We start from the raw sequence: 25,086 nt of genomic DNA on the forward strand, positions 1-25,086 counted from the left end.
ACAAACACACACGTGCGCGCGCGTGAGCTCACTCACACTCACACACACACACACACACACACACACACACACACACACACACTATTTGTTTATAAAAACAAATAGTAGTCCCAATTTAACAATGAACATATATAATATTAAGACGCTACAAAACAGAAAATACAGGATATCATTTAAATAGTTAATTTGGAAGGTAAACCTAATTCTTACTTGTAATTTTGTTTTATACACAAGAGCATGTTTACCATCTGAGTCATCTTGTTGGGTTGGATTCTTTTCGTGTTTCTTGCTTCCTCATCTTGCTGCACACTTTACAGGCAGCTATTCAGAAAGGTGCCAAACTAAACACACACACACACACACACACACACACACACACACACACACACACACACACACACACACACACACACACACACACACACACACACACACACACACACACACACACACACACACACACACACACACACACACACACACACACACACACACACCTGCGACTCCTCACCCTAATCCTGTTGGTCAGAAGGTGAACCCCACCGAGGTGGATTCACCGCCCCCTAGTGGCTCCACATGCAATAACAGGACTGAAGCGTGGCTTTGATAAACGACCTCACATCTTACTTTTTAGTCTTCTATCAGACGCGTTTATCCAACGCTACAGACAGTTAACACAGATCCACATGGGCGCTGGAAGTAAGGGGCTGAGGGGCTGCAGCACCCCCTGGTGGCTGAGAGGGAAACCATGTCGGAAAACCATTTGTCGTTTTATTGGTAATTTCTCATTAATATATTATTATTCTTAAGGCAGTTATGCAAGCATTATTTACTAATAAAACGAGAATTATCGACAGCTGAACACACGAGAACCTTCAGTCAGACTCAGATCCAATGAGTTGTTTATTACAATTATGCTTCATTAACAAATACAACAGAAAGAGAGTCCCTTACATGATAAACACGAGGACTAAAACAATAGAAGCAGCAGACATTACAAATCCTCAACAGATGTGCACATATCTTTAATAACTGAACATTTTCTGCGGCCGTTTGCTTCCCAACAGAACACAAGGAATCTAGATTCAGTTTAGAGTTATTTACTAAATGCAACATTATCCCACAGACCTCTTGGTTATTATAAATAAGATGTAAAAACTGTTTTAAATCAGGTTCCTTGCTAGGATTATGAAAAAAAAATTATATTATAGTCCTACAATCCAAACTGGTTCATGGTTTTTCATGATCAACAGAAGCCCCATAAAAAAAGAGAGAGAGTGTTATGGCCGACTAACTTTAAAGGCCATATAGCTTTTAGCTTGTTGTTATTCACGCGTGTGTCATATCCAATCTTATTGCAAAAAATATATATAACTCACGAGGAGGCAGGATAACTTGTACGGGTTTATTTATCCAAAAAACAAAAACATCAGGTAATCCAAATTTACAGGTTCTCCGGTCCAATACCGAATAGATGCTCAAAGTTATGATCCTTTTTGCTTTTACATGGAACATGACGACGACGGTCAAAAACTTATTTCGATCCACACCTACAAACTTCTCCAATCTAATAACCAACGTTGTTTAATTAACAGTCATGCGCACAACCACAAGTTACGGCATTAATCTGTCGTAAAACAATAATAGACAACGCGAACTGACTAAATGCAAAACTAAACATATTAAATATTATTCAAAACGTTTCCTTACATATAGATATAGCAATAAAAATAACACCTTTACAAATTGAAAATAAACTAAAATTGGCTCTTAGAGAGAGAGAGAGAGAGAGAGAGAGAGAGAGAGAGAGAGAGAGAGACAGAGAGAGGGAGAGAGAGAGAGAGAGAGAGAGAGAGAGAGAGAGAGAGAGAGAGAGAGAGGGGGGGGGAGACAGGGGGAGGATGGAGACGGGGGGGAGAGAGAGAGAGAGACGGGGGGGAGGAGGGAGGCAGACGGGGAGAGGCAGACGGGGGAGGGGGAGGGGGGGTAGAGGGAGAGGGGGGGGTAGAGATAGATAGAGAGAAACAAATAGAGACAGATAGCGGGAAAGAGAGAGTGAAAGAGAGCGAGACGGATAGAGAGAGAAAAAGGAGCGAGAGACTATAACTGCCACAGAGACACTGAGTCATCAGTCCTCTCAGGCCACCAAAGCCTCTTCATCAAAAGCCACTCATCCTCTAACGGTAAGGCAGTGTGTGTGTGTGTGTGTGTGTGTGTGTGCGTGTGTGTGTGTGTGTGCGGGTGCGGGTGTGCGTGCGGGAAGAGTGTGTGTGTGTGTGTGGGTGCTCGCCCGTCTGTGTGTTTTATTTTTTCTACCACCGACACAGAGACGCTGATCCCCGCCCCCCTACCCCCACCCAGACCCCCGGGAGGAGGTCCTCCTGGGTGAAGGAGGACCAGAAGGTGTGGAGGTGTGTCAGTGTGTCTGAGGACCCTCCTCCACCTGGGGACACTCTGTAGAAGGACAGAGAGCCAGCAGGCCGGTCCAGATACACTCCTACTCTGGTGGAGTCAGCGGGTCGGAGAGGGAGGGCTGTTCTACTACTGTTGTACCGGGCATAGTAACGACCATCATAACAAACAAGACACCAGGACTTGTTGTTCTCTCCAAGCCTGCTGTCATCACCCCCTCCTCTCCTTGTGATTCCTCTGTATGTCACTCCTATATAAACCCCTCCTTCCCACTCTACCTCCCAGTAACAGCGGCCAGTCAGAGCCTCTCTACACAACACCTGGAGCTGGAGGTCAAATCTGTCTGGGTGATCCGGATACGACTGGTCCTCTCCAACCCGCGTCACCTTCCTGTTGTCCTCAGACAGAGAGAGGTCTCTGTGGGCCGTGTTGGGGTCCAGTGTGAGGTCACAGGCATCTGAGGGAGAACCAGACATGATGAGCTGCTGAACCGCTCTTCATCATCATCATCATCATCATCATCATCACTAGTACTGTTCTCCTGAGCAAAACGTGTGGGGGCGGGGGGTCATGTGATGTTATAGTTACGCTATTGTTACATTAAGTTTCATTATAGTCCGGGACCAGGACCAAGACCTGGACCGGGACCAGGTCCGGGACTAGGACCTGGACTTGAGCCGGGACCAGGACCGGGACCGGGACCGGGACCGGGACCGGGACCAGGAAAAGGACCAGGACCAAGACCCGGACCGGGGCCAGGACCGGGACCAGGACTTGAGCCGGGACCAGGACCAGGACCAGGACCAGGACCAGGACCGGGACCGGGACCGGGACCAGGAACAGGACCAGGACCAAGACCCGGACCGGGGCCAGGACCGGGACCAGGAACAGGACCAGGACCAAGACCAGGACCAAGACCCGGACCGGGGCCAGGACCGGGACCGGGACCGGGACCAGGAACAGGACCAGGACTGAGACCAGGACCAAGACCCGGACCGGGGCCAGGACCGGGACCAGGACTAGAGTCGGGACCAGGACCAACCGGATCTGGACAGGGACCAGGACCCAGACCCGGACTGTAAAAAGAGCCGGGACCAGGACCCGGTCCAGGACCAGATCGGGACCTGGACCAGGACCAGGACCCGGACCAGGACCCGGACCGGGACCAGGACATGATGAGTTGCTGAACCATTCTTCATCATCATCCAACCCAGTCTCACGGTAATACGTGACACTGTCACGTCACGTCATTTAATCTATTCATTCGTGATCTGGGACATGTAATATAATTTTTTTCGTGCCAAAAGCACAAATTTCAAACTCAAAAAAGATGAGATGAAGCAGCTACCTTTTTTTTCAGTTGTGGTTTGCCTAAAGAGCAGTGCACCTGCATTAAATATATCCGTGAATTGTCACAATTTGTCAGAATCAATGGTGAAAGTAGAAACGGGTGGCCAAAAGCCGTCATATTGTTTTTGTGCTTTGGGCATGACAATTTTTTAATTACGTGTTCTAGATCACGAATGGATAGATTAAATGACGTGACAGTGTCACGTATTTCCGTGAGAATGGGTTGCATCATCGCCATCATCATCGCCTTTAGAAATATTTATGAACATTGGTTATAAGATCATTGAAGATTTGAAGATTTACTTAAATGTAAATCCCATGTGTGTGTGAGTGACTGTCCCATTCAAACATTGAAGCCTAGCCGAAAAATGTATGAACCGAATCTACTACCGTAATATTTGCACGACATACACTTATATCAAAACGTTCAGCATGATGAGGTCATTGCTCCTATGGAATATTTAAGATATGGTCAACATACTTGTCAAGATATTAGACTTTGAAAAGTTCCATTGTAATCCACCTGTGTAAACAACAGACTGAACCAGCTGAGCTCACATAAAGGCTGGAAACTAACTGTTGGTACCATAGAACTGGTTCATACATACTATATATAGACATGTACACATACGTACACACACCTATAACAAACATACTAGACATACATCAACACAGGGAAACATAGCTACGCAAACGTATACACAAGTCCACATGTGAATGACGGACGTCACCTCCTGCTGTGTGGATGGACTTTCCATCTCAATAGTGAGTGTGTTTTGTGATGAGTCAAACAGACACTTACACTTCTTTAGAGCTGGTTTCAGCCTCCACACTCCACCGTGCTCCACACTGGGGGGGAAACAAAGTGAGAGCAGCATGTTGAAACATTCACCTTCATCATCTGCTGTCTCATCACGTTCTACACAACATGAGTTACAGCTGCCTCTTCAAACCACTTCATCTAGCAGCGGCTTGAATCATGAAGGAGACTTTGTCCCTGAGTGGTGAGCTGTCCTCTCCATACCTGAGAGTGTCCAGTCTCCAGCGTGGATCCTCCAGTCCAGCAGAGAGCAGCGCAGCTCCAGAGTCTCCTGGGTGATTGTAGCTCAGGTCCAGCTCTCTCAGATGGGAGGGGTTGGAGCTCAGAGCTGAGGCCAGAGAAGCACAGCCTTCCTGTGTGACCAGGCAGCCAGACAAGCCACACACACACACACACACACACACACACACACACACACACACACACACACACACACACACACACACACACACACACACACACACACACACACACACACACACACACACACACACACACACAACCATTTATTGTATCTGCTTGAGAGCAGTTCATACTAAAGAAACCACATTTATAAAGTGTATTCATTCCATTTGGAGGACAAGTAAAAGCTTTAGTGATACTTTATTGAGACAAAGCTGTGCCACCTTGAAATTCTGAAAAACAGGAAGAGGAAGTGGGGAGATGACATCATCACAGACAGCAGAACTTCCTTCACTTGGATGTGACAGGATCTTAAAGAAATGCTCCTTTCTCAATAACTACAACTCAATGATATATTGTTCAATTAGAGTCAGGAGTGTCATTCCAGCTCCTCCTAGCTGAGTGTTGATGTGTCCCTGAGCGAGACACTTAACCCCAACTGCTCCTGACGAGCTGTCGCCTTGCATGGTTGACTCTGCCGTCGGTGTGTCAATGTGTCTATTAACAGATGTCGCTTTGGATGAAACCGTCTGCTAAATGCCCTAATTCTAATGGAAGGAGAAGTGCGCTGTGTTTGGTACGCTAAGACCGTTTCTTCACAGGTTCTAACATTGTGTAGAACCAGGGAGTGTTTTTGTCAGCAGGGAAAAGAGCAACAGAAATGCATCAGGCAGGAGCAGCACTTACTGGAAGCTAAAATAACCAGTTTGAAGAAGAGGCTGACAACTGACCTGAGAGTTTCCAGTGTACAGTGTGGACTCCCCAGTCCAGCAGAGAGCAGCTTCACTCCTGAATCCTGCAGATCATTGGTACTTAGGTCTAGCTCTCTCAGACTAGAGCTGGAGCTGAGAACTGAGGCCAGAACTTCACAGCATCTCTCTGACAGATGACAGCCATCCAGGCTACACACACAATAAACACAACATGTAAGGAAGTGTGATTAAAGTAATGTAGATCTTTTAATTTTGATTTTGACTTTTCACCTTGGTGAAGTTGTTATAACTTTTATAACCTTTATATTCATCTATTATATATACTACAGTTTTGGCGCGCGTGTTGCGTTCGCTCAACCTCTAGTTGTATTTAAACCCATAGCAATAGTGTGGAAACCCCAGTCGATAATGTAACAAATATCTGAGTGCATAATATAATAACATTGTGTATTGTAATACATGTTATGAGTGAACCTACAGAGATGTTTTGGAGGCTTTGACCACTGGCAGCAGCCTCAGAAGACCCTCCTCTGAAGCAGAGTATTTCTTCAGGTCAAACACGTCCAGCTCCTCTTCTGATGACAGTAGAATGAAGACCAGAGCTGACCACTGAGCAGGAGAGAGACATACTCTGGAGAGTCTTCCTGATGTCAGGGACTGTTGGATCTCCTCCACTAGAGAATGGTCGTTCAGCTCATTCAGACAGTGGAACAGATTGATGCTTCTTTCTGGAGATAAATCTCCATCTATCTTCTCCTTGATGTAAGACGCGGTTTCCTTGTTGGTCTGTGAGCTACATCTTGTCTGTCCCTGCAGACCTTGTTTAATCTTAGTGATCAGTGATCTACTTTGTGTGTGTCCCAGGAGATCTCGTAGGACAATCTGATTGGTCTCCAGAGAGAGGCCAAGGAGGAAGCGGAGGAACAAGTCCAGGTGTCCGTTCTCACTCTGTAAGGCCTTGTCCACAGCACTCTGGTAGAGGAGGAGGAGGTTACCTTTCCTGGAGGTTGGCCGTTCTTCTGTGAGCAGATTGACCCCTTCGTGGATGAAGGACCAGAAGACATATAGGGCAGCCAGAAACTCCTGGATGCTCAGATGGACAAAGCAGAACACCTTTTCACCTCTATACAGCCCACACTCTGCTTTAAAGATCTGGGTGCACAGTCCTGAGTACACTGAGGCTTCGTTGAAAAAATGTTTACACTCTGCCAGGTCTTCCTCGTAGAAGATCAGGTTGCCACTCTCCAGCTGGTTAAAAGCCAGTTTTCCCAGTAAAACAATGATGTGCCTGCTCTGTGAACTCCAGTGTGGATCTGTTTCAGCTATCCAACGATACTTCCTGTCCCCCTGTATGGACTGAACCCTCAGGAAGTGGCTGTACATCTGAGTCACAGTCTTTGGCGTCTCTTCTCCTATCTGGGATGTTTTGAAGAAGTCCTCCAGAACTGTAGCAGTGATCCAGCAGAAGACTGGGATGTGACACATGATGTGGAGGCTTCGTGATTTCTTGACATGGGAGATGATTGTGTTGGCCAGCGTCTCGTCTTTGAATCTCTTCTTAAAGTACTCCTCCTTCTGTGGGTCAGTGAACCCCCTCACCTCTGTCACCATGTCAACACACTTAGCAGGGATCTGATTGGCTGCCGCAGGGCGTGTTGTTATCCAAATGCGAGCGGAAGGAAGCAAGTTGCCCCTGATGAGGTTTGTCAGCAGCACGTCGACCGTGGTGGACTCTGTGACATCAGTCCAGGTCGGGTTGTTCTGGAAGTTCAGAGGAAATCGACACTCATCCAGACCATCCAAGATGAAGACAACTTGGAACCGGTCGAATCTGCAGATTTCTGCTTCTTTGGTCTCAATAAAGAAGTGATGAATAAGTTCCACCAAGCTAAACTCTGTCCCTTTTAGTAAATTCAGCTCCCTGAAATTGAAGAGAAATGTGAAGTGTATGTCGTGGTTGGCTTTGCCTTCAGCCCAGTCCAGAGTGAACTTGTGTGTCAAGATGGTTTTACCTATGCCGGCCACTCCAGTTGTCAAAATTGTCCTGATTGGTTTATCTTGTCCAGGTAAGGGTTTAAAGATGTCTCTACATTTGATTGGTGTTTCCTCCTTGACTGGTTTCCTGGAAGCTGTTTCAATCAGTCTGACCTCATGTTCCTTGTTGACCTCTCCACTGCCTCTCTCTGTGATGAAGATCTCTGTGAAGAACTCATTCAGAGGTGTTGAATGTCCAGGTTCAGCGATTCCCTGAAACACACACCAGAGCTTCTTCTTCAATTGAGACTTGATTTTATGTTGGCACTTGACAGCAGCAGATCCTGAATGAGAAAAACAACAGAAGACATCAGTTAGTGGATGGTGACAGTGGGAACATGTCAATATTTCCCTGTTAAATTATCAACTTCATGATATTAAATGGCTTCATAACTTGTGGTCAGAGAAGCTGGTCGTGACAAAGACACCATATTATAGATTCAAAATGTTCAGGACTATTTCGTTTTTCAACAGCAATATGATTGGTCTAATGATAGTAATAATGATAGTGAATAGGTGTAAATTGACATGCTGATATTACAAGACAGTGTTGCATCTCCACTGACTTATTCTGCTGTTGATATGCAGTTTATTTTTAATCATGAAAAGGATAATAATAATTACATTGAATATCATTTCATTTCAAGGTGCATTTCATGACACCCAAGGTCACCTTACAGTTCATAAAACAACATAAGACATAAAAACAACAAGACATAAGACCCAAGTAGGAGGGGGTAAGAACAGTGAGGAGACCCAGGTAGGAGGGGGTAAGAACAGTGAAGAGACCCAGGTAGAAGGGGGTAAGAACAGTGAGGAGACCCAGGTAGGAGGGGGTAAGAACAGCAGTGAGGAGACCCAGGTAGGAGGGGGTAAGAACAGTGAGGAGACCCAGGTAGGAGGGGGTAAGAACAGCAGCACAATGGGGATACGAGGGGAACCCACGGTAGGGGGTCCATAGGGGGTCCTCGAAAAACTGGGTTTTGAGGAGAGATTTGAATGTTGTCAGGGTGTCTCCAAAGCCTTTGAGCAGTGCAGCTCAGAGCCCTAGCACCCACGGTGCTGAGAGCCCTAGCACCCACGGTGCTGAGAGCCCTAGCACCCAGGGTGCTGAGAGCCCTAGCACCCAGGGTGCTGAGAGCCCTAGCACCCACGGTGCTGAGAGCCCTAGCACCCAGGGTGCTGAGAGCCCTAGCACCCAGGGTGCTGAGAGCCCTAGCACCCACGGTGCTGAGAGCCCTAGCACCCACGGTGCTGAGAGCCCTAGAACCCAGGGTGCTGAGGCGGGAGGTGGGGACGGTGAAGACCAGCTGAGGATGACGAAGGGAGCGGCAGGGCCTGTCCTCCTGGAGGAGGTCGGGGAGATAAGTGGGGGCCACGTTGTGGAGGGCTTTGTCGGTGAGCAGAAGGGTTTTAAGGTCAATCCGGTGTTGGACAGGGAGCCAATTTAGTTGGACGAGAACGGGGGTGAAGTGGTCGGGGGATTTGGTGCTGTAATGATGCTTAACATTCTTTAACCTGAGACCCACATAATAACTAGGGCTGTCAACGAATATTCGAAGTTCGAATATTCGTTCGAAATGCATCCAAAAACGCGAATTCGAACGTGAAAATTAATATTCGAATGTGAAAAAACACTCCCGCGGTACAAGCGCCTCTATCTGCTTTGTGAATGAGCCTCTGTCTGTTCGCGATGTCCCTCATAATATTCGAATGTGAAAAAACACTCCCGCGGTACAAGTGTAACAGACTAGTATTGTGAAGAGCGAATGTATTTTATCCCCTCGGGGTTTCCGTACTTGGATATAGGTATTCCAGCTCTCACGCTGTGACTGGGTGACTTCTGATAGGTACTAAGTAAACGAGACTATTTTCCCTTCCACGCTTGTGTCATTCTTGTCATATAAATATCTAAGTGCCAACGCTCGGTTACACAAGCGCCTATCTGCTTTGTGAGTGAGCCTCTGTCTGTTCGCGATGTCCCTCATAATATTCGAATGTGAAAAAACACTCCCGCGGTACAAGCGCCTAACTGCTTTGTGAATGAGCCTCCGTCTGTTCGCGATGTCCCTCGTTTTAAAGTAAGGAAATGCCCAGCAGGAAGCCGCCGCCCTATATATAGGATATATGTATATCCCACTAATTTGAACCATGGTTTTGTCGCATTATTGACATATTGACGGCAACTGCGTAAAATAGGCAACCAGATATTCGAATAGTTCGAATTCGTGATTTTTTTCCAAACGAACATTCGAATGTCATTTTTGAGCAATTTTGACAGCCCTAATAATAACCCTACATATCTGGATCAAACCATTTATTCCCAAAGAGGAAAGATTGTCTCCACATTGAAGTTTGAAATGTATAAGTGTCACATTTGGTAATTTAGTCTGAAAAGAATAAAAAATAATCCCCTACTGTTATTCAAAATGTGTATTTCTTCTCTGTTTTCAAGATAAGAGTCTCTTACCTCTCAACAGTTTGTCGGCCAGTCCCTTCTTGTTCATCTCCATCAGGCAGAGCATTGTGATGTTTACAACTCCCTCTATGGCGCGCCTCCTCTGCTCCTCCTTCTTATCATCCACCTCCTCCTCCTCCTCCCTCTGACTCTCTGAGCATTGTGGGTAATCTGAGAAGAGATCCCTCCAGAGCTTCTTCAGCTCCTTGTCTAGGAAAGCATGTGCGTTCTCCTCAGCCCTCTGGAACAGAACAAACATCAAGGAGAACTTTACTCTGAACTCACTGAGGACATCAGAAGCATCTGTCCTGGATTCACGTCAGCTGGTCTAAAGAGGGAAGCCTGGAGACTATGAGCTCCACAAGAGATGCTTTCTGATGTTCATGTAGAGCTGAAGTCAAACGTCTTGGTGGACATTTACACACCTTGATCAGCTCTGTTTGATGCTGCTGTACAGACTGAGCAATGGTAACCTCTGACCACTCCTGGTGTTGCCTGTGGAGAACACAAACACGCACACACAAACATACGCATATACACACACACATGCACACACACACGCACACGCACACGCACACGCACACACAAACACACGTGAATTGAGATTGGTGCTGTTAGGACGGACTGTTCTTCTCCAGCTCATCATCGCTCTGTGAATGGTTTCTCATCGGGACCAAGAGGCCACGCGACGCGGAGGGAGGCTGTGGTACCGCCCTCTGGTTCAGGACCGTTATAGCCCCCTCTGGTGGTCGTTCAGAGAGGTTCTGCTCTCTGGTTCAGGACCGTTATAGCCCCCTCTGGTGGTCGTTCAGAGAGGTTCTGCTCTCTGGTTCAGGACCGTTATAGCCCCCTCTGGTGGTCGTTCAGAGAGGTTCTGCTCTCTGGTTCAGGACCGTTATAGCCCCCTCTGGTGATCGTTCAGAGAGGTTCCGCCCTCTGGTTCAGGACCGTTATAGCCCCCTCTGGTGGTCGTTCAGAGAGGTTCTGCTCTCTGGTTCAGGACCGTTGTAGCCCCCTCTGGTAGTCGTTCAGAGAGGTTCTGCTCTCTGGTTCAGGACCGTTATAGCCCCCTCTGGTGGTCGTTCAGAGAGGTTCTGCTCTCTGATTCAGGACCGTTATAGCCCCCTCTGGTGGTCGTTCAGAGCGGTTCTGCTCTCTGATTCAGGACCGTTATAGACATGCAGACATTGCAAAGACATCGACCGCTACTACTGGCGCTGCCGAGCCTTTTGGCCGCCTTCTTGGAGCGGTCGACCGCTCCACTCAGTCTAGTCTGTTGGCAGGTGCAATGAACTGAATACCAAATAGATTCTCACACGTTTTTTTTGCTGCTTAGTCTGAGACATCGGTGAGATCCACTGGTGCTGGGCCGATGCGTGATGTGGTGCGCCTGAAGGCGTTGTTACACTGCCAAATATGCCCGTCTTATGCACGCCTTTTTCCCAGCATGGTCCGCATGTTTACTCTGCCAGAGGTAAATTGCCTGCTCGAGCTAGTACCCCAATTTACCCTACGGGTCCCTACAAATTAAAGAGTATGTTGCCATTTTTGCACATGTAAATTTAAATGTCGCGGTTCATTGTCTAACTTTCGCTTTCCCAACGTGAACAACCTATTTATTAGCTGTCTAAACGCTTTGCTCCAGCAGAGGCAGACGTTGGCCTACGCACAGAGAGGGCGGGTCCTGGGGGCGGGGCTAACTGGACAGAAGGGTTTCCTATTGGAGGAAATGAAACTAGCTCTCAATCTTGCTCAGAAACTGCTTCCTCCTGATTGATATGTTCTGATTAACGATCGGCGGGCCGGATCAAGATGATCCGCGAGCCGCAAGTTGAACAGCCCTGATACATTGATTGAATCCTCACCTTTCCTTAGAAGGTTGCTGATTTCCATCTTTAAAGCTATGAGGTTGATCCATAGACCGGTCACTCTTCATGGAGACACAGCTGGGTCCAGGGGAGTCTGCTCTCTCCTGCTGGATTCTTCAAGAAAAACAAGGGTTTATGGATGTAGGATAGACACTGTGTTTCTATAATATCTGATTATTTCTTACCCTTGTTCATTAATTTGCTTCTTTTTTCTGAACAGGTTACGTATGCTCTTCATGGAGACACGTCTGGTTCCAGGGGAGTATGCTCTCTGCTGCTGCTCTGGGCTTCAACAGACACACACACACACACACACACACACACACACACACACACACACACACACACACACACACACACACACACACACACACACACACACACACACACACACACACACACACACACAAACAGCTGTTACTCAGACTAATGATGGAGGCATGATGTATCACTGCTGAGCTCTGAGATGGACAACAGTCACAGAGAGAGAGAGATCCTCTTCTTACCTCTTAGCTTTGCTCCGGCGGCCATGTTCCCCAGACAGAGTTGTCTTAGAGGTAGGACCCCTCTTCTCTCTCTCCCCATCCATAGTAGACTGGAGAAAATACGATCCGTCCCATACGCTATAAAGCTATGAAAGTATAAATGTAAGGGAAGAAGCTGAGGTTTAAGTGTTCATTAAACAAGTTATCAGGTGAACGGTTTTGAAGGTGCAGGATGAAGGGCTGCAACAGACTGATGAGATGAGGAAGTCAACCTTAGCATGAGGAAGCTACAGAACTGAACCTCGTGATGAGGAAGTCCACGTCATATAGGCCACGCCTAGTCCATATCTACACAGAGCAGGACCCAGGAGAGACAGATTCTCTAGAGTCAGGGTAACCTCGGATGCCCTGCTAAGCGTCTCTCCACGTGTGTATAAGCAATTCCCCTCCTTTTGCCTCATAGTTACCACACCGAAAACTCACCAAATAACCCTTAATGACATGTCTCTGTACTGTCTAACCCCTACCTGCTCCTTAATGACCTGTCTCTGTACTGTCTAACCCCTACCTGCTCCTTAATGACCTGTCTCTGTACTGTCTAACCCCTACCTGCTCCTTAATGACCTGTCTCTGTACTGTCTAACCCCTACCTGCTCCTTAATGACCTGTCTCTGTACTGTCTAACACCTACCTGCTCCTTAATGACCTGTCTCTGTACTGTCTAACCCCTACCTGCTCCTTAATGACCTGTCTCTGTACTGTCTAACCCCTACCTGCTCCTTAATGACCTGTCTCTGTACTGTCTAACCCCTACCTGCTCCTTAATGACCTGTCTCTGTACTGTCTAACCCCTACCTGCTCCTTAATGACCTGTCTCTGTACTGCCTAACACCTACCTGATCCTTAATGACCTGTCTCTGTACTGTCTAACCCCTACCTGCTCTTTAATGACCTGTCTGTACTGTCTAACCCCTACCTGCTCCTTAATGACCTGTCTATGTACTGTCTAACACCTACCTGATCCTTAATAACCTGTCTATGTACTGTCTAACACCTACCTGCTCCTTAATGACCTGTCTCTGTACTGTCTAACCCCTACCTGCTCCTTAATGACCTGTCTCTGTACTGTCTAACCCCTACCTGCTCCTTAATGACCTGTCTCTGTACTGTCTAACCCCTACCTGCTCCTTAATGACCTGTCTCTGTACTGTCTACCCCTACCCCCTCCTTAATGACCTGTCTCTGTACTGTCTAACCCCTACCTGCTCCTTAGTGACCTGTCTCTGTACTGTCTAACCCCTACCTGCTCCTTAATGACCTGTCTCTGTACTGTCTAACCCCTACCCCCTCCTTAATGACCTGTCTCTGTACTGTCTAACCCCTACCTGCTCCTTAACGACCTGTCTCTGTACTTTTAACCCCTACCTGCTCCTTAATGACCTGTCTCTGTACTGTCTAATCCCTACTCCCTCCTTAATGACCTGTCTCTGTACTGTCTAACCCCTACCTGCTCCTTAATGACCTGTCTCTGTACTGTCTAACCCCTACCTGCTCCTTAATGACCTGTCTCTGTACTGTCTAACCCCTACCTTCTTCCTAATGACCTGTAGCTGAATTCTCTGGCAGTCTCTTTGACAAATAGCAATGCAACCATATATTTAATAACGTTTTAAACCATTTGTTTTTCCAGAAAACGAACCATCAACCTATTAATATGATAAAAGTTATACATATTTATGGTGAATCACGGATCAGAGCCGAGTACAGTACCTTAGTCTTCTCCCTGCTGTAATGAGGTGAGCCACACCAAACCGTCCAACTCGTTAACAAGGAAATGATGTCCAACCAGTTGGACCAGTTGCCCTCCCGATTTACCCTCTTCTAATGGCTGGTTCAGACTACACGATTTCGCGATTTTTTTCGTCTGCGACGTTCGAAAACCCCCCAACGAAATGTTTGGCATGCCACAAATTTGGGGGAATCGCATGACGTATCCTTTGTTGAGGTTGAGGGAATCCCGCAAACAGCTGGAGCTCACAGGCTCTAGCCCGTGAGCTCCATGTATCACATGTATCGTGAACAATACAAAGTAAGGCCCTGTCCACACTAAACAGGGTAAATCTACAAAAGCATAAATATTTATCCGTTTAGCCCTTCCGTCCACATTAAAGCGGCGAATTCCGACACTGAAAATGATGCTTTTCAAATATGATCGCTGAGGTGGATAAATGTGAAAACGCTGGGTTCACGTCGTAGTGTGGTCAGGGTAGACGGAGGCTTTCAGAAACCATGACGTTCGGTTGCCATGACAAATGATAGGTGAAATGGAAATAATGATTTCTCTTTGCAATGTACTCATGTTACTTCAGTTACAACTTGAGATACTGTCTCATACATATTCGCTACTCAAACGCCGAAGGCTAGCGCTGTACTTGCTGTGCCTAAGCGATGGGGGAAAAACGTACAGACACCAGTTCAAACCGTAGGCCTACTTGGAGCGGCGTTTCAAAGTAAAAAAAAAAAACTTGCCTCTGTGCTTTTGGCTTGAGCCATATTTTTGCTTGTGAGTGAAAATAATTAGCCAGCTGATCAACTGCAACTATCTTAGCTGATCGCGCGCCTATAATATAAACAGAGAGGCGTGGCGGGAGTCACGTTACCATGACAACAACTGTTTATCAAAATCATTTCAGTGTGGAACGTCGATTCCGAAAACGATAGCGTGGACAGAGATCGTTTTCATTGCGAATTTGCGGTTTTATATTCATAATTAATAAATAAATAAAATAAATTATATTATATTTATAATATATATTGTTAGTGTAGGAGGAATATCTGAGAATCGTTGAGGATTATCTGAGAATCGTGTAGTCTGAACCAGCCATAAGACTAACCTCCTATTGGCTGCTGTTCCATGACATCACAGTACAGGTGTCAGGTGTCCTGCTCGAGGCGGGACTGCCCAGCATTTATAACCCTTGTCCCGCCTCCAACATGTTGAGAGGATGTCCTGCATTCTGATTGGCTCTAGTTTTAAAAGCCAAACCACTGCAGGACAGACGCCTTTCGAAAATCTGGACTGAAGCCAAAGGCTGTGAAGGAGGCGGGGAAGGCTGTCAGCACATGGGTGTGTCTGATGTCAATCAAACTGTACGGACATGAGGGTTGAGTGAAGGTGAACCTGTCACCGTTCACCTCGCCCAGCACAGAACATTCAGTCAGCACAAAGTCTCACGCTACGCAGATTCAGGAGGAATATGTTGGAAACCACCACAAAGAAAAATGAAGTGCACTCACAGTAAAGATCTTAGAGCTTAGAACCTTAGACCTTTAACCTTAGGTAAAGCCGGTGCCAGGTTGTTCTCAGAGAGTTACTTGAGTTCAGCGTCCCACGCTGGATACGATGTGAAGCAACATGCGGGAATGTCTTAAGGTAGAAAGAAACCTTTGTAGAATACCTCTCTGCATTGGTAAGGTATCCCTCATCGTCCCACACTAACACACTCTTTGTCACACATGAGGTTTGAGGGATCTACACAGTGATTAAGACTTTGTTCAAATAAAAAGAGAGCCATTATGTCTTGAAGCCCAGACAGAGACACAGTGAGAGATTTTAAGTATGCTACAGTTCAAACATGTACGTAACATTTAGTAACACAATTCGTGTTTAACGAAAAATAGTACTGATCCTATTGATATGTCGTATAATTTAAGCATATTTATGATCCATCACAGATCAGAGTGGAGTACAGTACCTTAGTCTTCTCCCTGCTGTAATGTAGTGAGCCACACCAAACTGTCCAACTCATTACAAGGAAATGATGCTGTGAACCAACCAGTTGGACCAGTTCCCCTCCCAATTAGCACTAGCCTCCTATTGGCTGCTGTTCCATGACTTCAATCAGTGATAATAACGAACGCTGGACAGAGAGCTCTGATGTCTACAAGCTCAGACAGAGGAAAACAAAGAGACAGTTGAGGTCAAACACCACGTAGAGACACATCACTGGTTCTCCCTCTTCACAGCAGAACCCACAGGAACATAGATATGTTATCGATAAAGAGACTGATGAACATAATGAACAGAAGCACACTCAGAGTCAGGGTAGGCATGTCTGTACTGGCTGTGATTTGATAATAGGCAGGGTGGTTGTCTTCCTTCATTCTCTTCAATGAGTCATCTTGTTGGGCTGGATTGGGTTGGGTTCATCTTGTTACATATAGGCAGGTATTTAGAAAGGGCCAAGGTAAACACACACACACACACACACACACACACACACACACACACACACACACACACACACACACACACACACACACACACACACACACACACACACACACACACATACAAAGCATTAACACATGCTGTAATGGGGGCGTTTAGCAGAACCCAAGTGCACGGACAGACGACTAGCGCAGGATAAGTACAAGGCTTTATTGGGGGACAGGATCGACAGGCAGAGGGTAGTCGGCAGGCAGGGTTCGGCAACGGGAGGGCAGATGGACGGACCAGGAATAGGGAACAGGTAGGCAGACAAACTGATGAGGGCCGTGACCTCATTGCTGGGCCGTGACCTCATCGCTGGGCCGTGACCTCATCGCTGGGCCGTGACCTCATCGCTGGGCCGTGACCTCATCGCTGGGCCGTGACCTCATTGTTAGTATGTGATGTGATGTCCTCATGGGGGGGCTCAGTGTGGGGGGGTCAGCCTGGGGGGGTCAGTGTGGGGGGGTCAGCGTGGGGGGGGTCAACGTGGGGGGGTCAGCCTGGGGGGGTCAGCGTGGGGGGGGGTCAGCGTGGGTGGTCAGCGTGGGGGGGTCAACGTGGGGGGGGTCAGTGTGGGTGGTCAGCGTGGGGGGGGGTCAGCGTGGGGGGCTCGGCGTGGGGGGGGCTCAGCGTCCGGCACCTCGTCCTGGAGTCTCTGGATGCGCTCCAGCGTGGCACCGATCCACGGCAGGAAGCGGGACAGCTTGGTGAAGAGCAGGCCCCGCCCCTGGCCCCTCCCCCCGGGGGGGAGGGGCAGCAGCAGCCCGGTGAGGAAGGCGGTGCCGTGCCGGCGCGACGCCACCGGCGACGCCCGCCAGCGCCGCTCCACGTCCTGCGGGCCGGGCCGGGCGGGGGGGGCGGCCATGCAGAACATCTTGTTGCTGATTGGCTGAGAGGTGTTGAGGAGGCGGCGGCAGGCGTCCAGGGTCACGTAGGTCACGACCTCCGACCCCAGCCACGTCAGGCCGGGGCTCCCAGCATGCATCAGGACGTTCTCACTGAAGTCCTTGGTGGGCAAGCAGAGCGGGAAGAGGGAGGGGCCAAAGAGCAGGGGCGTGGCCAGGTGGAGGACCACCAGGTCGTTGTCATGGAGACCCGCCTGGAAGCCGCGGTGCAGGAAGGCGCTGAGGACGGGGACCGCCCGCCCCCCTGAGGACACGTTATTATAACCTGTTAATACTGTAATTATAACCTGTTAATACTGTAATTATAACCTGTTAATACTGTATTATAACATGTTACTACTGTATTATAACCTGTTAATACTGTTATTATAACCTGTTAATGCTGTATTACAACATGTCAGTATTGTAGTATAATGTCATTATTGTACTATAACATGTTAATACTGAATTATAACATAATGAACATTACTGTACATTATGTACTTTCATTGTAACATCTTGCAACTGCTATTATACTTTGGAAGTACTGTTAGAACTAATTAAGTAAATACGTTTTTATAACATGTGAATTCTGCATCGTACGGTGACCCCCCCCACACACTAACCCTAACCCGAACATAATAATACTGTATTATTACATGTTAAAACTATATTATAACATGTTATTACTGTATTATAATATGTTATTATTGTACAATATAATGTTAAAACTGTTTTATAACCTGTTATTCCTGTACATTTTAGCCTGTTATAATAACATGTTCTAACTGTTATAACATTGATCAGTACTGTGATCATAACGTGTTATGCATGTTACTGGGGGTCTCACCCTGGTGAACACGCAGGCTTGTGGCTCTTCCTGTGTAACAGCTCGCGGAGGTCAGGATGGCCACGCCCCCTAGGACCACGCCCTGACATAGCTCCACCCCCTCGTTGTCCAACAGCGACACCTGAAAACAATACAACAATAGTTAGAATACTAATGATGCATAGATACATAGCATATATATAGCATTCAAGATAGTACTAATATAAATATATAACGCTTGTGTATGTAGATATAATATAGCTAATAGATAATACTAATATATATATATATATAACGCCTGTATATGTATAATATACCATTATAGATAATGCTTATATAAACATAAATATATAACGCCTGTACGTGTATACATATTATATCATTATAGATAATTCTAATATAAATATATAACGCCTGTACGTGTATACATATTATATCATTATAGATAATTTAAATATAAATATATAACGCCTGTATATGCAAAATTTCTGATAGGCTAGGCTAATAGATGGGGGGTTGTGATTGGCTGAGGGACCTACCTGCCACGGGCAGCGTCCATCAGAGCAGGGGGGCGGGGCTTGGGCAGTTTGGGTCTCATTGCTCGGCAGCCATTGTCCACATGGATACTCAGCTGGTGAGACAGGTGCATCATACTGTCAGACAGACAGGTGTATCATACTGCCAGACAGACAGGTGTACCATACTGTCAGCCAGACAGGAGTACCATGCTGTCAGACAGTCAGGAGTACCATGCTGTCAGACAGACAGGTGTATCATACTGTCAGTCAGACAGGTGTATCATACTGTCAGGTAGACGGGTGTATCATACTGCCAGACAGACAGGTGTATCATACTGTCAGACAGACAGGTGTATCAAACCGTCAGACAGACAGGTGTATCATACTGTCAGTCAGACAGGTGGATCTTACTCTCAGCCAGACAGGAGTACCATGCTGTCAGACAGACAGGTGGATCATACTGTCAGACAGACAGGTGTATCATACTGTCAGGTAGACAGGTGTATAAAACTGTCAGGTAGACAGGTGTACCATACTGTCAGAAAGACAGGTGGATCTTTCAGACAGACGGACAGGTGTATCATACTGTCAGGTAGACAGGTGTATAAAACTGTCAGGTAGACAGGTGTACCGTACTCTCAGCCAGACAGGAGTACCATGCTGTCAGACAGACAGGTGTATCATACTGTCAGACAGACAGGTGTATCATACTGTCAGACAGACAGGTGTATCATACTGTCAGAAAGACAGGTGGATCTTTCAGACAGACAGACAGGTGTGTGTCAGACAGACAGGTGTGCGTCAGACAGACGGTTCCACTCACCGTGGGGCAGACAGGTCTTCCTGTCAGTCTGTAGTGTGAATCCCTCGGTACACAAACAGATCGGCTCATCGTTCCAAACTTTACAGAACTGATGACAGGAACCAGGACCGTCCACAGCACAGCGCACCTCTGACACACACACACACACACACACACACACACACACACACACACACACACACACACACACACACACACACACACACACACACACACACACACACACACACACACAGAGGTACAGACACACACACATACTCGTAGTGACTTGAGGAGGTGATACCTGCTATAGTGACCTGAGGAGGTGATACCTGAGGAGGTGATACCTGAGGAGGTGATACCTGCTATAGTGACCTGAGGAGGTGATACCTGCTATAGTGACCTGAGGAGGTGATACCTGAGGAGGTGATACCTGAGGAGGTGATACCTGCTATAGTGACCTGAGGAGGTGATACCTGAGGAGGTGATACCTGAGGAGGTGATACCCGAGGAGGTGATACCTGAGGAGGTGATACCTGCTATAGTGACCTGAGGAGGTGATACCTGCTATAGTGACCTGAGGAGGTGATACCTGCTATAGTGACCTGAGGAGGTGATACCTGAGGAGGTGATACCTGAGGAGGTGATACCTGAGGAGGTGATACCCGAGGAGGTGATACCTGAGGCGGTGATACCCGAGGAGGTGATACCTGAGGAGGTGATACCTGCTATAGTGACCTGAGGAGGTGATACCTGAGGAGGTGATACCTGCTATAGTGACCTGAGGAGGTGATACCTGCTATAGTGACCTGAGGAGGTGATACCTGAGGAGGTGATACCTGCTATAGTGACCTGAGGAGGTGATACCTGCTATAGTGACCTGAGGAGGTGATACCTGAGGAGGTGATACCTGAGGAGGTGATACCTGAGGAGGTGATACCTGCTATAGTGACCTGAGGAGGTGATACCTGCTATAGTGACCTGAGGAGGTGATACCTGAGGAGGTGATACCTGAGGAGGTGATACCTGAGGAGGTGATACCTGAGGAGGTGATACCTGCTATAGTGACCTGAGGAGGTGATACCTGCTATAGTGACCTGAGGAGGTGATACCTGAGGAGGTGATACCTGAGGAGGTGATACCTGCTATAGTGACCTGAGGAGGTGATACCTGAGGAGGTGATACCCGAGGAGGTGATACCTGAGGAGGTGATACCTGAGGAGGTGATACCTGCTATAGTGACTTGAGGAGGTGATACCTGAGGGGAGGTGATACCTGCTATAGTGACCTGAGGAGGTGATACCTGCTATAGTGACCTGAGGAGGTAATACCTGCTATAGTGACCTGAGGAGGTGATACCTGAGGAGGTGATACCTGAGGAGGTGATACCTGCTATAGTGACCTGAGGAGGTGATACCTGCTATAGTGACCTGAGGAGGTGATACCTGCTATAGTGACCTGAGGAGGTGATACCTGCTATAGTGACCTGAGGAGGTGATACCTGCTATAGTGACCTGAGGAGGTGATACCTGCTATAGTGACCTGAGGAGGTGATACCTGAGGAGGTGATACCTGAGGAGGTGATACCTGCTATAGTGACCTGAGGAGGTGATTCCTGCTATAGTGACCTGAGGAGGTGATACCTGCTATAGTGACCTGAGGAGGTGATACCTGAGGAGGTGATACCTGAGGAGGTGATACCTGCTATAGTGACCTGAGGAGGTGATACCTGAGGAGGTGATACCTGCTATAGTGACCTGAGGAGGTGATACCTGCTATAGTGACCTGAGGAGGTGATACCTGCTATAGTGACCTGAGGAGGTGATACCTGAGGAGGTGATACCTGCTATAGTGACCTGAGGAGGTGATACCTGAGGAGGTGATACCTGAGGAGGTGATACCTGAGGAGGTGATACCTGCTATAGTGACCTGAGGAGGTGATACCTGAGGAGGTGATACCTGCTATGGTGACCTGAGGAGGTGATACCTGCTATAGTGACCTGAGGAGGTGATACCTGCTATAGTGACCTGAGGAGGTGATACCTGCTATAGTGAGTTGAGGAGGTGATACCTGCTATAGTGAGTTGAGGAGGTGATACCTGCTATAGTGACTTGAGGGGAGGTGACGAGAGGGGGGGGGCTCTCCTCACAGGTCCGGCCGTGGTGGGGGTATCTGCAGCTGCAGACGAAGCCCCCCACCCTGTCCGTACAGTTCCCCCCCTGGAGGCACGGGTTGGGCTGGCACTGGTCACCGTCTGGAGAGAGAGAGAGAGAGAGAGAGAGAGGGAGGGAGAAGAGAGAGGGAGGGGGGGGAGAGAGAGAGAGAGAGAGAGGGCGGGAGGGAGGGAGGGAGGGAGAGAGAGAGAGAGAGAGAGAGAGAGAGAGAGAGAGAGAGAGAGAGAGAGAGAGAGAGAGAGAGAGAGAGAGAGAAGGAGGGTTAAGACAGAGAGAGAGAGAGAGAGAGAGAGAGAGACAGACACACTGACACACAAACACATAGACGCATAGACAAACATAGACACAGACAGACAGACAGACAGACAGACAGACAGACAGACAGACAGACAGACAGACAGACAGACAGAGACATTGGTACCGTAGTAACGGGTCCAGAATGAGATCTGAAAGAAGAGACAGGATGTTTTGATTACAGGAATACAGGAATCATGAGCATTAGCATCCTTAGCATCATTAGCAGTAGCATCCTTAGCAGTAGCATTACTGCAGTAGCATCATTAGCCCCATTGGCCTCATTAGTGGTTGCATCCTTAGCAGTAGCAGCCTCAGCAGTAGCATCCTAACTGTGTTCACACCAAACGCGACACTTGTCTCCACCATCGCATGCCTATGTGGAAGAGGCAGACGCAGTCTATTCATAATATTGTAATGACCACGGAAAAGCCAGTGAATGAAGTATTGATTAGACAGAGATTTATTAGATAGGCCTACCTAATACACCGTTAGCATAGCAACGCCTGTTAACAAACCCCAAGAAGCCCAATCCCTATGAGAGCTCCCCACGCTACGGCCATCCGGAGGCGCACAGAGCTTTTGGCCGTGTTATTATGTATACAATTACATTATATTACATAGTCTATAGAGCTCCGGGAGTCGCAAACGGCAACAATCACTTTCTCCTCCATGCTGCGGTTCACCCCGGACTGAACTGCACCGAGTTGGCCGGTTGAACGCTGATTGGCTGTTACGTTACACATGTGACTCAGTGGCCACGCTGTTGAACGCTGATTGGCTGTCATCATGCAAAATTTGCGTCAAAGTTGACATTTTTCAACTCAAGCGAATTTGTCGCGCCACAAATCCTCGTTAACGCGCTCGCCTGTGCACGGCCAAAGTGTCGCGCGACAAATCAAAACATGTCGCCGGTTTTCCCTCGCGAAAAATTCGCCCGATGCGTGTCTCTGCGTTCACTTTGTATGGGATCTTGTCGCCCCGACGCATTTGGTGTGAACGCACAGTAAGCAGTAGCATCCTTAGCAGTAGCAATCTAAGCAGTAGCATGCTTAGCAGTAGCATCCTAAGCAGTAGCATCCTAAGCAGTAGCATCCTTAGCAGTAGCATCCTTAGCAGTAGCATCCTTAGCAGTAGCATCCATAGCAGTAGCATCCTTAGCAGTAGCATCCTTAGCAGTAGCATCCTTAGCAGTAGCATCCTAAGCAGTAGTATCCTCAGCAGTAGCATCCTTAGCAGTAGCATCCTTAGCAGTAGCATCCTTAGCAGTAGCATCCTTAGCAGTAGAGGGGCGTCGTACGGCTGTGGGCGTGTCTTCGAAGTACTCGCGCGCCTCCTCGTAGGAGCAGCGCTCCTCGTAGCACTCCCTCTCCAGGTCGCCCTGCAGGACCTCCTCGATGAAGAAGGAGTTAGCTCTCCTGGGCCGGGCGAACACACTCTGGGCCTGGGCCGCACGGCGCACAACTGGACCGCAACACAACAACACAACAACACAACAACACAACAACACAACAGATGTTAGCTCTCCTGGGCCGGGCGAACACACTCTGGGCCTGGGCCGCACAGCGCACAACTGGACCGCAACACAACACAACAACAACACAACAACACAACAGACGTTAGAACGCCGCACCGCCGGACCGCAACACAACAACAACACAACAACACAACCACACAACAGATGTTTGCACCGCACAACTTGCCCACAACACAACAACAACACAACAACACAACAGACGTTAGCACTGCCCCACTGGCCCGCAGCACAACACAACAACAACACAACCACACAACAACACAACAGACTTTAGCCCCGCACAACTTGAATGCAAAACAACGCAACCACGCTACCACACAACAACACAACACACTAACACAACAACACAACAAATGTTAGAACACAACTTCTGCTCTATAAAACCCTCTATTCTCTAGACTGGTTAACCCTAACCAGTTTACCCCTCTAGTGTCTAGACCAGTTAACCCTCTAGTCTCTAGACCAGTTAACCCTAACCAATTAAACCCTCTAGTCTCTAGACCAGTTAAACCTAACCAGTTAAACCCTCTAGTCTCTATACCAGTTAACCCTAACCAGTTAACCCTGTAGTCTCTAGACCAGTTAACCCTCTAGTCTCTGGACCAGTTAACCCTAACCAGTTTAACCCTCTAGTCTCTTGAGCAGTTAACCCTCTAGTCTCTAGACCAGTTAACCCTCTAGTCTCTGGACCAGTTAACCCTAACCAGTTAACCCTCTAGTCCCTGGACCAGTTAACCCTATGCAGCTAACCCTCTAGTCTCTAGACCAGTTAACCCTAACAGTTAACCCTCTAGTCTCTGGACCAGTTAACCTTCTAGTCTCTGGAACAGTTAACCTCTAGCCTCTGGACCAGTTAACCCTAACCAGCTAACCCTCTCGTCTCTAGACCAGTTAACCTCTAGTCTCTAGACCAGTTAACCCTAACCAGTTAACCCTCTAGTCTCTAGACCAGTTAACCCTAACCAGTTAACCCTCTAGTCTCTAGACCAGTTAACCTCTAGTCTCTGGACCAGTTAACCTCTAGTCTCTGGACCAGTTAACCCCCTCTAGTCTCTGGACCAGTTAACCCTTTAGTCTCTGGACCAGTTAAGCTCTAGTCTCTGGACCAGTTAACCCCCTCTAGTCTCTGGACCAGTTAACCCTCTAGTCTCTGGACCAGTTAAGCTCTAGTCTCTGGACCAGTTAACCCCCTATAGTCTCTGGACCAGTTAAGCTCTAGTCTCTGGACCAGT

At 47.8% G+C, this 25,086-nt stretch overlaps 2 protein-coding genes across 2 annotated transcripts in view; both read right to left on the bottom strand.

Annotated features, from left to right (window-relative positions):
- Positions 1-661: 661 nt before the first annotated feature.
- On the bottom strand, positions 662-12,840 carry LOC130381061 (NLR family CARD domain-containing protein 3-like). The gene is made up of 11 exons (XM_056588481.1): positions 12,564-12,840; positions 12,243-12,344; positions 12,055-12,171; positions 10,615-10,684; positions 10,202-10,430; positions 6,176-8,015; positions 5,639-5,886; positions 4,787-4,982; positions 4,565-4,611; positions 2,365-2,869; positions 662-734 (listed from the first exon to the last, which is right to left on the bottom strand). Exons 1-11 carry the CDS (start codon positions 12,644-12,646, stop codon positions 662-664), a joined length of 3,510 nt encoding a protein of 1,169 aa, XP_056444456.1. The 5' UTR covers positions 12,647-12,840.
- Positions 12,841-17,395: 4,555 nt separating this feature from the next.
- The window catches only part of prozb (protein Z, vitamin K-dependent plasma glycoprotein b), an 11,118-nt gene continuing 3,427 nt past the window's right edge, over positions 17,396-25,086 (bottom strand). The window contains exons 2-8 of the mRNA XM_056588482.1: positions 23,618-23,781; positions 22,445-22,469; positions 21,948-22,103; positions 19,870-19,998; positions 19,068-19,159; positions 18,550-18,670; positions 17,396-17,964 (exon numbers count right to left, since the gene is read on the bottom strand). Of these exons, the coding sequence (XP_056444457.1) occupies positions 17,396-17,964; positions 18,550-18,670; positions 19,068-19,159; positions 19,870-19,998; positions 21,948-22,103; positions 22,445-22,469; positions 23,618-23,781 (1,256 nt within the window). The remainder of the gene's footprint in view (positions 17,965-18,549; positions 18,671-19,067; positions 19,160-19,869; positions 19,999-21,947; positions 22,104-22,444; positions 22,470-23,617; positions 23,782-25,086) is intronic.

This window comes from Gadus chalcogrammus, chromosome 4, assembly GCF_026213295.1.
Source record: "Gadus chalcogrammus isolate NIFS_2021 chromosome 4, NIFS_Gcha_1.0, whole genome shotgun sequence".
In the NCBI taxonomy this organism is placed as follows: domain Eukaryota; kingdom Metazoa; phylum Chordata; class Actinopteri; order Gadiformes; family Gadidae; genus Gadus; species Gadus chalcogrammus.

Bases quoted from the DNA above. Each gene is read 5' to 3' on its own strand.
- LOC130381061 (XM_056588481.1), bottom strand. From the start codon at position 12,646: ATGGATGGGGAGAGAGAGAAGAGGGGTCCTACCTCTAAGACAACTCTG. The intron at 12,172-12,242 runs GTAAGAAATAAT...TTTTTCTTGAAG, and splicing joins AAGCAAATTAATGAACAAGG to AATCCAGCAGGAGAGAGCAG. The intron at 10,431-10,614 runs GTGTGTAAATGT...GTTCTGTTCCAG, and splicing joins ATCAAACAGAGCTGATCAAG to AGGGCTGAGGAGAACGCACA.